We start from the raw sequence: 16,887 nt of genomic DNA on the forward strand, positions 1-16,887 counted from the left end.
CTCTTTCCCCTATGTGGCTACTACCATGTCTATTTCCTTCCCAGCTTCACCCAACCTTTCAACTTCCTCTTTTCTCTCTCTCTCTCTCTCTCTCTCTCTCTCTCTCTCTCTCTCTCTCTCTCTCTCTCTCTCTCTCCCTCCCCCTCCCTCCCTCCCTCCCTCCCTCTTTCTCCCTTTCCTCTTTAAAAGATATCTAATCCAATAATCCAATTTGTGTTGTTTATATATTATTGGGTGTGGCACCTGCTTTTGAGAATCACCAACCACCAGAAGTTATATATTAAAGAAAATTGACAGAAATTGTCAAATGCCAATGCTTCTCAACTCAGGGTGAGACTTTGTGGTCATCTCCATGATAGGCTGGTGTTGGTTCTGGTTTGAGCTTGCTTAGGTCTTATTTTTATTGTCACAACCACTGTAACTTTATACATGCCCTCTTTTGACTGGTAAACAAGGCATTTCTCCTTATAGTCACCAATCACCTCTGTCTCTTACAATCTTTCCTCTCCCTCTTTCAGGAAGATTTCTGAGCCTTAGGGGAGGGTGTGTCATGTCGATGGCCCATTTTGGATTGAGCACTCCTTAGGCTCTTATTCTCTGCATGCTAACAAGCTATAATGCCTTTGTTAACTTCAATCTACTGCAAGAAATTCTCAGATGAGGGTAGAGAGAGGCACTGATTTATAGGTAAACCCTTAATTCATTCGGTATCATTTTGACACTATATCTACTTAACAGAATTGTAGTAGGACATTCTTTCCCAGGGTCTTTACCTCTCTAATCACAGGTTCTTGGCCCAGACGAGGATGTCAAGTGTGCGAGCCATCTCACTGAGTGGGCCTGAGATGCATTCTGAATGTGCTTGGTTACTCTCGTAGGATATATGCCACTATTGCTCCAGTGACATGTATTGCCAAGACATTCTTTACTGTCGCTTGCAGAGTTCACAGCTGCCTAATATTGATAGTGATGGTTTTCCTCACGTAGCAGGCTCATAATGTGTGGGGTCTATGATCCAATATATTAATATATTAGTATACTGCATTGTATATATGAACTATTAAGGGTGAAACTCTGTGGTTTTATTTTTCACATGTATATATGTTATTTACTCTTGAATTTCAAAAATGAATATAGTAAGATATAATCATATCCACCCCCATTTCACCTTTCCAATGATCCTGTATCTCCCTTATCATCTCCCTCTCCAAAATTTATGTCTTCTTGTTGTTGTTTGATAACTCACTAAGTACAGTTAGCACTGTCCATATGTACATGGATATGGAGATACCAATAGAATATTGGGAACCTGCTAATGGACCTGCCCTCAAAAAAGATATTTTTTCTTCCTTCATCACATTGCTAATATCTTTTCAGTTAAAGTTTGGGCCTCATAACCGTCACCCTCCCACCTATGTTGGAGTATTGACTGATTTTAATCTTCTGTTGGTCTAATTTTGGTAACTATAGCTGCTGTGGATTCATGAGGATAATAGACATGTCATGTCCAGAAGCCAACATTTTACAACAATCTTCCCAACCCTCCAACTCTTAGGTTCTTTGTACTTCCCTTTCATGAGGATCCCTGATATGTCTGGGAGTGGGAATGATAAGCATATCCCACTGAGGCCTGGCCACTCACACTATTGTTCTTACCACTTTAGCCAGTCATGCTAAGGTTATCTCAGCATTGACTGCTGCCCACTAAAAAGAAGATCTTCTTCAACCAAGGTTATGGTCAAACCTGATTGATGGGTATAAATATAGGTACTTAGAAAGGCATTTTAACAGCATAACCATTTAGGAAAATAACGAAAACAGGTGAGATTTGTTTTATTTTTCTACTTGAGGCATATTAAGGTCTGAGATAAGATTCCTGATTACCTGGAATGTGATATTGTACTTCTCAAAGTTTATTGAGAACAACAACAACAACAACAACAAAAAAACCTAACAAAAATTAGGTAGACATCTTTTTTGTTTTTCAATTTAAACGCACTTTATTTTTAGACAACATACAAGACATGTTTTTTTTTCCTTACAAAAACAATGCCTGAATAAATCACAGTCAAAATAAAAGCTCAGGATGACATCAGTCCCATTTGTCCCAGTCCTGGTATTGTATGATGGTAAGCAGCAGCCAGTCACGGTGACGGGTCTAGTTTGTTAACATTTTCCACCTCTAAGCCATCCTTAAAGAAAACCATGAAGGGAGTCACACCATCTTCACGGTAGTCCAGAAAAGCAACCATGCCATCTGGGTTCATGTTCGCACCAATAAAAAACTGGTAGTTATTGAAATTAGCAAGGATGTGCTTAATTTGCTCTACAGCCCCAGTCATAAAAGACTTTACTCTTTCTGGTTTCTGTTCTTCAAGTTTACCTTTGAGTGATTTCATGTAATCTTTGATGTACTTTTTGTAGGCCTCTTTTGTGAAGCTGGTTTCTTGTAAGTGATGGTTCATGACAATATCAACACCGGAGACTACTGTGCTTTTGGTACCTTCGCCCGCCGGTCCTGCCGCGGAAGCGTTTCCACCAATGAGCGAGTCATTGATGTTATCCTCTGTTCTACTGACCATCTTACCCTCCACCTCCAGGCACAGCCTGTCCGCGATCTCCTGGATCCTGTAGATGTCGGAGAACAGCTCGTCATGGCTGATGAGGTCCCGGTAGATGATCATGGTGGCGGCTGGGGACAGGTGCACTAGCTTGACAGCACAGGACAGTGGTGCAGCCCGAGCTGTTCTCGAGGGCAGTGGGGGAGCGGGTGGAAAAGGCCAACTCAGGCTCTCTGCCTAGCTAGACATCTTTAAACAACCTTTTCACTGACTGGGTAATTGTTCATGATGTGCTTGACAGAGAATAAATGGTATTATGACAGGAAGGCAAGTCATCCTTATTCCATGTAATGGGCGAAAAAAGACCAGTGTAATAAGAGAGGGTAAAGAACTGATTAAGATCAACAACGATGTGAGTGAGAAGCAAATGTGAGGAGCATAAACACAATGGCGGGACAACAGAAAGATGATGGCCATGAGTCTGGGTCTAAAGAGGTAAACTGGCAATTGCTAATGTGAATTCAGTACTTTCAACTCAAACTGGTCCTTCTATTGTGGCTCTTCTATACTGAACGGTTCAATAATGAGTGGTTTTCAGTGATATCATAATCATTACCATTATCATTACTTTCACAACACTGATCAACCTAAACCTCAACTCCTTTGATCGATTTAACCTATGTTTACTCATTGTACCTCCGAGTAAATTTCATCAGTCAGAGCCGTTTCCTGTTCTTGGTATAACTCCATTTTCACTTCTACACTCTATCTCTTGGGCAAATGCCAAAAGCCTTAACTAGTTTCTAAAGGAAGAATCCTCTATGCTCTCTCTGCAATCCATTCCCACTGCTACCAGCGTAATCTCTTCATAGGAGAGTGACCTCTGACTGCCGCTGTGGCACTGCAGCTGTATCTTTTATCTCCTGCATTCTCACAATTTCTATTTTACAAATGGAAGTCGGAACAGGCTGCAGGGGCCATGCTAGCTGTCCTGTGCTTCCTGAGGACGTCAAAGAGTTCAATTATGGATTTTTCTATCATGGTGACTCAGGTTAAATGCTGTTCATTTCTGGGTTTGTGTCTTTTATCCTACATATAATGAATATCCTTAAAATGTTAGTGTGCTTTATGCCATGGGGTGGAAGAATTATCTTCAGTATAAAACTATTTTTTAAACTATCAAAGCTGTCTAAAGATTTGAACTTTCCTCCAAATAATATTGACAAAAATGAATAACATTGAGACAACTGAGCACAAAAGAAAAATATTGAATTTTCCAAAACACAAACATCAGATACTTTGGGCTATTGTATGTGAAAGTGTTTTAAGGTCAGCTGGGTTGAATATGCCAGCAATTTCTTTCAATCATTTTTCGACTGCAAAAAAACTATGAGAACTATATATAACTTGCAGCAGCTAGCACATTTGAGGCAGAAGAATATGAAACAAGAGCCAGTTGTTTATTCTTTGAAAAGCAATAAAAGTTCAGTCTCCATCTTTCTGCCTTCATTTCTGCCCCCTTCTCCAGAGATACTGACATGCAGGCTGTCTTTTCTAGGTAGAAATTCATTCGAGGCATTGTGAAACCCCAGCAATGTATCACCATTGGAAGTTAGCTAACGAAGAGAGTGGAGCATGAGGAAGTGCTGCTGTTGCTCACTGCAAGGCAGCACAAGGGAGGGTCGTACTTCCCTCATCTCCTTCCTGACTCATAGTGAGAAGCTGCACAGTGGGACATCTGAGAGAAGAGGATTTTTTTCCTCTAACGTTATCTATAGGGTCAGTCTAAAGTTGAAGCTTGTTTTCGGAAGTAGATTTTTCCCTTCCATTTCCACCATATATCCACTTTTTTTTTTGGGTGGGTATGTGTGTGCAGGGGTGTGTATACAGGTGTCTTGGGAGGGGCATATAGAGTCCAGAGTTCAACATTGCATATGGTTGCTCAAGAGCCATCCATGCGAATTGATTGTTGAGACAAAGTCTATCATGTGGACCTTGGCTCACCAAGTAGACTAGCTGGCTAGCGAGCCCCACTTGAAGGGCTGCTTCCTCCACAGTAGCATGAGATTCCAATCGTATGCTGCCATGCCCAGCTTTTTATGTGCACTCTCAAACCCGGACTCAGGTCCCCGTGGTTACAGGGCCAGAACTTTACCAACTGACTCATCTCCCAGCATCTCCACCAAATGCCACATTTGAAAATCTTACACTTTTCGTTCCAAACAAATGAGATTGTAGTGTGATTCCTAGTTCTTCTTGTGGAGCATAATTCAGAGACTGACATTTTCTGTTCTTCACTTGTATAGACCTTGGGAAAGATCAAGTTAACAGTTGCAAAGCAAATGCTCCCACAATTGATAAACTTGTTGTAGCTAGTTGGAAAATGCTATCTTTGAGTTTGGCCTAGTTCTTATGGCAATAAAGTTCAGCCACCAAAAAAAAAAAAAAAATCCAAATTCCGTATACTCATATCTAGGTATCTAGACACTTATTAAGGGATTCCATTTTTGCTTAGGTGTGTGTGTGTGTGTGTGTGTGTGTGTGTGTGTGTGTGTGTGTGTGTGCGTGCGTGCGTGTGTTTGTGTGTGTGATTTTATACTTTGATTATGGAGTTTTACGTACAAGGTTAAATAATAATTAAAAATCCATTGTATCTGAAGAAGTGGCTCAAGGCTAAAAGCAATTTTTAAACAAACAGCATGACAACTTAATCTTGTATCCCTGGCACTCTACCCTAAAAGCCAGAATGTCCTACAGGAAGATGGAGGCAAAGACAGGAACATGTGTAGAAGATTCTGGGGCAGCTACCATGTTTTACCTGATGACAAAGAGACCCTGTGGCAAATAAGGAAGAGAGGTAAATACTAACACCAAAGGTTTGTCCTGTGATTTCTGCACATGTACCTTTACCCACATACACTCACATGTGCATATACACATCTCTCTCTCTCTCTCTCTCTCTCTCTCTCTCTCTCTCTCTCTCTCTCTCTCTCTCTCTCTCACACACACACACACACACACACACACACACACACACAGTCTAGTACAATAACACAGAACATGTATACATCCCATCATACTACCTCTTTTTTAGTTTTCTATTTGGTTTGGTTTGGTTTGGTTTGGTTTTCGAGACAGAGTTTCTCTGTGTAGCCTTGGCTGTCCTGGACTCCCTTTGTAGACCAGGCTGGCCTCAAACTTACAATGATCCACCTGCCTCTGCCTCCCGAGTGCTGGGATTAAAGGTGTGCGCCACCACGCCCGGCTTAGTTTTCTATTTGTATGGAGAAACAATAATTCCTGTTCGGCCCAAAGACCATGCTGAATTAAACTATTGTTTTGTCTTTTTTTTTTTTTTTTTTTTTGAGCACATTGTGAAAAGAGGAGTGTCATTTCTTTCCTCCAGGCAGGTTGGGGTTAGTACTTCCTAAGCACTGAGTCTCTGTGCTATCTTCTCAATGCCCACCCACCATGGATCAGTCACATGATGATCTGAGCTTCTGAGAGCCATCTTTAGAGGAAGGTGCTGCAGAAGCAGGTACAGCTCTCAGGCCATGCAGTGGTAGGTGTGGGGATGTCAGGACATCTGTCTCTGCATCAGTGAAATACAGAAGCTACAGAAACTGTGTATAGATCACTCATGACGTCCCTATGATAATACTGAGTTTTTCAGAAGGTGGATAAAGTGGGATTGGTTATTTTTGTTTGTTTTTGTCTCACTGGTTTTCTTATTTCTTGTTGTTTTGCATTTGTTTTTGTTTTTTTTCTTTTGAGGCTTGAATGTTTTGGGGACAGTAAGAGAGAGAGAAGAAAGGATAAATGGAAGTTGGGTGGGAAGGATCTGGGAGTAGTTGAGGAGGAGAGAGAATATGGTTAAAATATATTGTAATTTTTTTAATTTAAAAGAGAAGGAATTTCCTTGAAGATCTATTCTCACACACACTTTTTGGTATACTATTTCTTCTCAGAAAGAGAAACTATATTTGAGGATTATGACCTCTGCACCTAACTAAATACCCATATACCTTTAGCTAACCTTTGACTAGATCTACAGTAAAGAATGAGATACTGTGGAAAATAATTTACACAGTTACAAAAAATAATCTACCAGGTTTCTCACCACATACTAAATGGGATAAATGTTCCTCTTGTGAATTCTTTATAAATAAGCATTTCATTGTCATTTTCTGCTTATTGGCTTGACAACAGAAATTCAATCCACATGAGTTAATGTTATTTAGGAAGAGTTGTGGCATTCTGTCATTTTAAAATTGTAATTACGTTTGCTCATGTTCTGATGATATTCCAAACTTTTCATTCATTATCTTGATTCTGCCCAGTTGCCTAGCATTGCCAGATGGCAGGGTTTTAAATTTGGAGGGACCCCAGAGGTCTCTCATGCCAACTTCTCATTTTTTAGAATGGGGAACAAATGCCAAGGTAAGAAAGATGACTTACTCATTTCATTTTCAGAATTATGTCACCAACCTCAAAAAGAGATGAAACACCAAGTTCATAGGAAGAATACTTTTCCATGCCCTTTCCTACTAAAAGAGCGTATCAGTAGAAATACTATTCTCACTGACATAATTTCCCTCTGTATAAAATTATAAACTTGAACCTGATAATCACCATGCATGTATGAATAGATTTAAATTACCAGAAGCAATATTTACACACATAAAGTTTTGTTTCTCCTGGTGTGACCACAACGCTGGAATTTCCATATTTCCATGCATGCTATACCTTCAAAAATGCACATAGAATGAAAATTTTAACACACGAAAATAAATATGATCATAGTCAGATATGGAAACACCAACCTGTAACCCTAGCAATTGGGAGATTGAGGCAAGACCAATGTAAATCCAATGGATAAGCTGGGTTATAATACAAACCATATTTTAAATTAATGGTGAATGAATAAATGAATGAATGAGTGCAACACTGTAAAATCTATTATTAGCAATATGTGATATCTGTTGAAGCTGATGCTTAGTACACTAAAACACTCACAGCCTGAGGATTTTTTGAATGCCTTTTCAGTGCCTGGAGGGGTCTATGTGGCATGCTGGTTATGAGACAGTAGAGTAAATCTCTGTCTTTGAGGTATGCTGATATTTCAGAATTGGCATGAAGCAAAATACAGGTACCAATCAATCTTGGCAAAAGTACATTTATCTTTACCTAGCAGGAAGTAGGTCTTAATCTTCTCCTACAGGCTATACTGAAGCCTCCAGAAGATGCAAAATAGAGATAACCACTTCATGTCTAAGTGCCACTGGGGTGACACTTCTAAAGTTAGATGACGTAATGGAAACATGAATGGAGTCTCCTGTAAGAGAATGTTTACCTCCTTTAACTTTATGTTGAAGTCAAAGTATCTTTGGTATGTGGTTATTGTAGAAAGAATTGAGGGTGTGTTGGGAGCAATGACACTGCGAAGTAGATGGGAATTCAGAATTGACCATCACCAATGATGGTGTTGATTGCATGCTGTAGTAATATCTGGGGTATGCTTTGATAGGTTCTGTTTTCATCTGTTCATGCAAGAGGTCTCAGATCCCATGCACAAATACTTCTCTAATATTCATACTGCCCCTAAAGGAGCACAGTATCCTTTGGACACTGAACTGATTGAATTATAAGCTTATTTTTTAATGTAAAAAAGTCTTTTGCCACTGGGTGTGGTAGCACATGCTTTTGATCCCAACACTCAGGACGGCAGAGTCAAGTAGATTGCTGTGAGTTCAAGGCCATCCTGGTCTACAAAGTGAGTCCAGCACAGTCAAAGCTAAGCAGAGAAATCCTGTCTTGGGAAAAAAAAGTCTTTTGCCTTCATATATGTATGTTTACCATACATATTCTCGATGCCAACAGAGGACAGAAGATGACATAGGTTTCCCTAAAACTGGAGTTACAGATAATTGTGAGCTACTGCTTGAGGGCCAGTAACTGAACCCTTTTTTCTTCTGCAAGAACAACCAGTGCTCTTCACTGCACTGCTGAGCCATCTCTCCAATGCCCTGAATAATCATGAGGTAAATCATTTGTCTTGCCCTCAAAGAATTCTACCAGAAGTTTTAATACCCCTATTCCTATTGAAACTTTTGGTGCTATAAGAAAAAATGTAGGAAATAACCAAATGGGATGTCATTCTATTTGTAGTTTGTGCTTGTTTATCAATACTTCAGATTTTTCTTTCTTTTTTCTTTTCTGTAATTTAAAGTGTATTTTTTTTACAGAATTGATATTTCTTTCTTTTTTTCTTTTCTTTAATTTAAAGTGTATTTTTCTTACAGTATATTCTGATTAGGATACACACACACACACACACACACACACACACACACACACACACACACACTCTTCCTAGTTACTTCCCATTTCCTTTTCCATCAGGACCCTTTCTGCCTATATTGCAGTGGAATGCAATGCAATATGATAAAACAAAAGCAAACAAGCAAGAATATGACAAAACAAACAGAAAAAAAAAAGAAAAACCACCAGGAACACATATAAGATGCAGAGACACACAGGTTTACACACACAGGAATCCCTTAAAAATGCACAATGGGAAACTGTAATATTCATAATATGCAATGGACATGTAAGTTTAAAATAAAATAATAAGAAAAGAAAAAGAAAGAATTCCCTGTCTCACAAATGTCTTCCAAGTCAAGTTTTGTAAGGTCTAGACTGTAGGATGAAGGCCTTTGCCTGCTTTCACGAGTCTGCTTTAATTGTTCCGAACTAATACTTGTAGGCTGGTTCTTCTGTAACCTCATAAATGCAGTATGAGTTCAGTGCTGAGGCTGTTTGCTTAGTAACCAAAGAACCTCAGTCAGTTATTTACATGGACCAGAATCCAAGCTGCTGGCCATGCATGGTCGGCAGAAGCCGTAGCTGTTACACATCACTCTTCTGGACTCTTACTCATAAGCATGGCACTCAGATCAGTTTTTCCAGTAAGCTTACCAGAAATCGAGTTTTCAAAGATGTCAGATCTCGTTGAGAAGGGGTATGCTGTCTCCAGTCCAAACTTAAATACCATGAAAATATTTGACACATTACTGGCATTAAATGGTTGCCAAGTTGGTGGACGCATTTAAACCTGCAGATCACAATCTATATTTTATCACGAAGAGTTGTCTGTGTAGTCACCTATCTCATTTTCTACCAGAGCCTTCTCACCTCACCACTGCTTATTTGAATCCTTAATTCTGACCTCTAACCCTTGGGATACAAAGTCCAGTGATTACTCAGCAGGTAGAACTGTTTACTGTGTAAACCTGACAAATGGATTTGATTCCCTAGAACCAAAAGTGAATCAGCTTCCAAAAATTGTTCCATAATTTCTGCATGCAAGTGAGAAACATTTTACCTATCTCTCTGTTTCTCTCTTTGTCTCGTCTTACTTAAACAGAGAGACAGATAATATAGGTAGATAGATGATACATGATAGATAGATAGATAGATAGATAGATAGATGGCCAGACAGACAGATAGATGGTAGATACATAGATATATGTGTGAGAGAAATATGGACAGATAGATCAATAGATGGTCGATATGAGAGAAAAATGATAGATAATAGATGATAGATAGATAGTCAATAGATAGATATGAAAGAGAAATATACACACAGGGGTGAGATTAATAAATATATTTTAAATTTAAAATGAAATCTAAGCACAAGATGGCAAGCTGGCTTTACGGGTAAACTGCATAAAAGAGGACCTGAGTTTACATGTCCACAACCTTTGTAAAAAGTTAGTACAGTAATGAAGTTCTGTAAGCCTAGTCAGGGCCTAGGAGGGCAGAGACAGATGAATCCCACATTCAGTTTTCAGCCAATCTAGCTGCAGCCCTGAGCTCTAGACTTTCTCTAAAATTATTCTGGAGAGCTGACGTTAGCCTCTGCAGAGAAAGCTCAGCACCCCTACCTCATACACACATCTAAGCTCTACCTGGCACAAAAAAGTTAGTCGTAGCGTAGCTCTTTCTTTTTAAATCTTGTGTGCTTAAAGTTTACACTCTGGTTATAGAGACTGTATTCACGCTTCTCCAAAAAAGGCTTGTGGACCACACCATCTTCATCTCTTTGCACATACGTGGATGTGCCAAAAGGTCTTTCTGACATGTTCACTACTGGTTCAAGCTGCCACTCCAGTACCCCCATCTCCCACAGTGACCTCTCTGCTCCACCTGCATCATACAGGGCACATTTCAATGTGTAAGAACCAACCAGGCCATCACTCTACTATAAGGTGAACATCTTGAAAGCTGGAACAAAACCTCCTTTGTCTTTCAAGTCCTGATTTCACTTTGAGTGACACATCTGTATTTGGTGACTGACTGAAAAATTTATCCAGCAACAATAGTGTCGCTCTTGAAGAAGTAACTCCTAACAAATGGCAGAAAGGAAATCTAGACTTTTCAAACATGTGTTTTGGTCTAATACCAGAAAGAATATATTAACACGAGACCAAAAATCTCACAAAATACAGTTATAGGAAACATCTCTTTATCCCAGCAGTGTGCATTGCAACTTTGGAATGATGTGTTTAGAATGTTTTTGCAAAATTGCAGCATCTGAAAGAGATGTCTGGGTTGGTGATGCGCAGAGCTCAGCCTGTGGGGTTGGCTGCTGCAGGGAGTCCCCTTGGTCACATCTTCCCCATCTGTACAGGCGGCAGCAGGTGGAACCAGAGTTGTTCCATATGCGGATTTGTCTATGGCTTTTTCTAAAGGCTCCAAGAGGCAAGCTTACATTTTGTGTTCAGATCTTTATATGAAAATACCACTGTGGATAATGAGGCTGTTGTATGCATAATTTAACTTTAGGAAGCCTAAATTCTGCTGCAAGGCAAATTGGTACCTAGAGGCATGCAATTTGCATGGGGATTTCAAGTCGTCCTACTTTGTATTGTCCCTGGCCTGGTGTAACTTCCCCCCCCCCCAAATTATTCTCTCTTGTTCTTTCACTCTCTGCTTCGGAAATCGTAACCAGATTACCATGAGTCTCTTAAAGGGTGGTTTCAGAAACCCCATAGAGCCTCTTTTGACTGTTTCTCGGAGCTTGACTTGTAGCTCAGCAAAACCTGGATGCAGTTCTCAAGGGCAGGATTCAGTAATGGGCTCCTGTGTTCATGGCCTGCCTGACTAGAGCCTTTAGGGGCAGCTGAGCCTGCAGCTGCCCAGAGTGGGTGGCTCTGATTGAGTCCTCAGTGGCTGACTTCACAACTCAATCTGTCAATGTGTTTGGAGACAGACGGTTAGAGAACTGTCTGTCTGATTTGCCTTGAAAAGAATTTGGCTTCTTGGCTGAAGTCTCTTCGTGACAGACTGCTTTCCTATGCTCTGGGCTGTGGAACATGGCTGCATTGGCATGGGTACTGAAACACTTTTCGAAGCCTTTCAGAGCAAAGATATGTGAAGCTGGATCAGGAGCTCTGGAGAACAAGCAGCTAATGGTAACTAATATTTCACCTACCATGTGATGGGCAGTGCTGATTTTGTGGATGATGCCTGAGGCGTATGTGCTCACCTGTTCTGCTTCTTTCATAATGAATATTGCATAGCACTGCATTTACACATTACCACGAATCCTGGAGACAAATCAGTTCATTCAGTGTAAGCATGTTTGGTACTTTTGGTATTGGTATGACTGGTCCAGTGCCCAGATGACTGTGGAATTCCTTGATATTTAGTGAATTACCTTAGGGATTTCCACTATCAGCCAAGAAACCAAAAGAGACAGATGGTACAGAAAAGAAAAGAGAGAAAAAAAAAAGAGGAAGAGGATGCTACATAGAAAAGTCACTTTGGCAAAAACTGGAGGACAAGTTTAAATAAATTTTTAAAATGAAGGAGTGAAATGTGCATTGGCTATTTAGCTGAGCAAACTTAAGGACATCACTTCTTAGGGCCCTTGAGGTACAGTATTCAGAAAGCCTCTGAATTCCTGTATCCTTTGTAAATGTGAATATTCATAGATGACCATGAGGTAAGCTCTGGCTGGAACAAGTGAGTCGGTTTTGGGTAGGCACAAAGAATCCCAGCATCTCCTAAACAGTTAGCATTTGTTTCTGATGAGTCAAGAAATATACAGGCAGGGTACTTTAAATACATGATTTTTTATCATATCTTCAAAAACATGTCTGAAGTAGCATTATTTACTCTCTATAGTTGAGAAATTAGAAACTCCATAAATTAAATTATTTTGTGTTTTTCAATTGATGACTGGAGTACCAAGATTTCAATGCAGGAGCTTGCATTTATTATTTCTGCTCTGTTGTATCTCTATAAATATCTCATTTAAAAATTTTAGAAATATTATTTGTATTCTAGAAATTTGATGATTTGAGGTTTTGAGAAGATTGGGGTCTAGTTGGCACATTCTTGACATTATTTATAATAATAATAATAATTATTATTATTATTATTATTATTATTATTATTATTGATGTACCTTGCTATGAACAAAACACAGAGCCAAGACTCATATGTAAACAATAATTAATATACAAATGACATTTTTACTCCAAATATAGAGCCCTTATAATATGGCATAGAAACTAGGCATGGTGGCTCACAACTCTATACTCAGGAGGTTAAGACAGAATGCATGCTGCTTTTGAGGCTAGTCTAGGGTAATAGAGTAAAACTTTCTTACAAAACACAAAGAAGAAGTAAAAAAAAAAAAAAAGAGGAGGGCAAATAAAGGTGGTGAGGAGAAGAGTATGGAATTCTGTGGCTCTTGATCAGGTTATATAATTTGTCATGGTTCTTTTTGTGGCCCAAGACTGATAGCCAATGTTTTTTGTGAACATTCTCCAGGAATTGTCCGTGTTGCCAAACAACCTGGGTCTTTCGATTGTGCTCAAGAGTTAGAGATGAATAATATGGCAAGAGCAGTTTGTGGCCTTCCAGGAATGTGGGCTATAAATCAGATGCACTCTTCTCATCATAACCTAATGCAAGTAGACATCCTCTATATCACAATGAGTTGCCAAAGTCACCTACGCATTGAAAATGAGAATGTATGATTATTTGAAATCTGTGATATACCAGATAATAAACTAGTTCACAATAATCAATAAATTACTAAAGTAAATTTATAATGTTTTAGTTTTCCTCACATTGAAGTATATTTTCTGGCTATATGCTTGACCCTCAACCAAGAAACTATAAGCAGGTGTGATTTCAATAAAATCCAAACATGAAGCACGATCTTATGGAAATTATCACAAAGATTTTAATACAAAGCAGGGTATATTGTATAACTGATCCTCCCTTTCTGAATATAAACAAGTTGCCTTTTAAAATGGACATATTTTATTTTTAATATGTCCCTTCTATCTTTCCTGGATCACTATTGAAAGGATTGGGTACTGCACTGGTATTTATGTTTGTCTCATGAATTTGAAGTTACATACTTCTGATACTTGTTAGAATACATAACCTTTATTAATTTGCTTTGTGGATTTCTGTGAGTTTAAAGATTCAAAACTTTTGGGTAGGCGACAAAGATGTAATTCAGCTTTGAGTATCTTTATCTTTTACATATGAAAGCATGGATTCCTATGATTTTGTAAGGATAGCAAACATTTTGACAAATTGCAAACTGTAGAGAAAAGAGAAGAGCTGATTAATATTTTTATACACTCTAGATTTATATTGTACATGGTCATTTACATCTGATGCTATTTGATATGGTAACATTTGCAGTGGAGTGTGAACAGAATTATACAAATCAAAAATCATTTAAAAAAGTCGTTCTTCCTCTAGTTCCTAGAATAAAACAGCTCCATCTGGAAGGCTGTTAATCAGAGCCTTCTGATGAGTGTTGTGCGAATAATGGGGACTAAGAAGGATGAGAATTAAAAAGAGGATAAAGGGAGAAGCTACAGCCTCTGCACAATTGGAACAAAATGAGAATGGCTGTGGGAAGTGTTTCCTGAATGCTCTGTTTAAAAAAAAAAAAAGTACCAGTATTGCTTATAAGCTTTAATAGTCAATAACTCAAAACATCCTTTATCAGCATCAGTCATCCAAATATTTGCCCATAAATGACATGCTCACCTGTGATGATGCTGTGAGAGGTATCAGGCACTCATAGATGCGTATCGTCATCCGCATCCTCTCTTGTAACAACAAACATCCTTTAAATCAGGACTTGGACGCAGCTGGGACTTCATGATCATTAGCTAGGACGGGGCCTTCCTCAGAGTCTAACAAATACAAGTTGAGATGATTATATGTTTATTCTTTTTAATCTATTACTTTGGGGAATTGCAGATTACATTGATGGGTTTGGCAACTGCAATTGCAAATATAACAGTAGAATATTGAAATTTGCTATCCTTTGAGTGGGCACATGGGTGACACCGATGCTCTAATTACGGTTAAGCACTCCAAAAAACATATATTTTCTATTGTTTGGCCAGTTGCGAGCTTCTGCATTTAACTGTCCTCCAGTGTAAAATGAAGTTTCTTTGATGAGACCAAGAGCTTCACTAATCTATGGTTCTAAAGATATGTATTCAGAGGGTAGTTTGATAAGTATTTCCAGAGTTCTGAGGAATCAAAACTAAGGTCTTATTAGGTCTGCTGCTTCTGCTAATCTCTCTCTTTGGCCTTCCCATCAGCCTCATTTCGGTGTTGTAAGGCCAATCAATCCTTTATCCACACACAGTGGCATTACTAAAGCTCTTATTTTCCTCCTGTAGTTAATGCATCCCTTATGGTTTTGTTTAGCTTTAATGCTCTTCTTTAAGATCTGTCTTCAGAATGTTACACTGAAGGCAAAGGCTTCAATGTCTGAATTTTAGGGAACACAATTTTCTCCATAACACAGTAAAAAAAAAAAAAAAAAAAAAAAAACTGGTACTTCATCATCATCAAGAAAAATACCATTTTTTCAGAATTTCATGAATAAAGCATCTCCTGAAAGGAGATGAGCCTATATAGTCATTGGTTTATTGTTGCATTTTGCTTTTGAGAGGCATTCTATCAATGTGCAGCTTGGGCAAGGCTTTCAGCTTAGGTCCTTCTGCCCCAGCATCATGACTGTTATGCAATACTATGATTATATAATACATTCCCTATTATGCCTGGCTTCCTCATTGTTATTCTTGCCCAAGATCATGATTGGATATTTCTTATGTGTGTATATCCTCAGAGGGTGAGACCTTCAGTCATAGGCCTAAGAAGCTAGTGTGGTATTTCTGATTGTGAGTGGAATTTTTTTTCTTTTTTTTTCCTTTATTAATTTATTCTTGTTACATCTCAATGGTTATCCCATCCCTTATATCCTCCCATTCTTCCCTCCCTCCCATTTTCCCCTTATTCCCCTCCCCTATGACTGTTCCTGAGGGGGATTACCTCCCCCTGTATATGTTCATAGGGTATCAAGTCTCTTCTTGGTAACCTGCTGTCCTTCCTCTGAGTGCCACCAGGTCTCCCCCTCCAGGGGACATGGTCAAAGGTGACACACCAGAGTATGTGAGAAAGTAATATCCCACTCTCCACTCTACTATGGAGAGTGTTCTGTCCATTATCTAGATCTGGGTAGGGGTTTAAGGTTTACCGCCTGTATTGTCCTTGGCTGGTGCCTTAGTTTGAGCAGGACCCCTGAGCCCAAATCTGCCTATCATAATGTTCGACTTGTAGGTTTCTAGGACCCTCTAGATCCTTCTACTTTGCCATTCTCCCATGATTCTCTCATTTAGAGTCCCACTAGAATGTCCTCCCCTCTGTCTCAGTTTCCTGGTAAGTGAAGGCTTTCGTGGGACATGCCCCTTGGGCTAATATGCAGATATAAGTGAGTATATACCATTTGAGTCTTTCTGCTTCTGGGTGCTCAACCATATTCATAGCAGCCTTATTCATAATAGCCAGAACATGGAAACAGCCTAAGTGTCCCTCAATAGAAGAATGGATAAAGAAACTGTGGTACATATACACTATGGAATACTATTCAGCTATTAAAAACAAGGAATTCCCGAAATTTGTGGATAAATGGATTGAGCTAGGAATTCATACTTTCACTGGTAGGTTGACCAATCTTATCTCCATTCTAAGAATGCAAAAGAATGTGGGGTCTCAGAACTCTGCTTTGTGGATTGAGGTTCTGCACATGCCCATAAACAGTTTGAGCCATGATGACTTATTTTCTTTTTGCCTCACTATGAGCAAGGATTGAGGAATGTAAGTGCCTTGGAATGATTTCAGGGCAAAGAGCCTTGTCTAGTTACTTTTACCCTCACCTAGATTTTATATAAGAAGTGTACATTATCACAGTAGAAGCATTTGAATAAAT

General features: G+C 39.1%; 2 protein-coding genes across 8 annotated transcripts in view; one reads left to right on the plus strand and one right to left on the minus strand.

The window, feature by feature from the left end:
- The window catches only part of NRG3 (neuregulin 3), a 1,004,034-nt gene that overhangs the window by 410,986 nt on the left and 576,161 nt on the right, over positions 1-16,887 (plus strand). The gene's annotated exons all lie outside the window — the stretch shown is intronic.
- On the minus strand, positions 2,130-2,735 carry LOC311605466 (translationally-controlled tumor protein-like). Its single transcript, XM_084796003.1, has one exon. It carries the CDS (start codon positions 2,682-2,684, stop codon positions 2,145-2,147), a length of 540 nt encoding a protein of 179 aa, XP_084652129.1. The 5' UTR covers positions 2,685-2,735; the 3' UTR covers positions 2,130-2,144.

This window comes from Acomys minous (assembly GCF_964271855.1).
Source record: "Acomys minous genome assembly, chromosome: 9".
Classification (NCBI taxonomy): Eukaryota; Metazoa; Chordata; class Mammalia; order Rodentia; family Muridae; genus Acomys; species Acomys minous.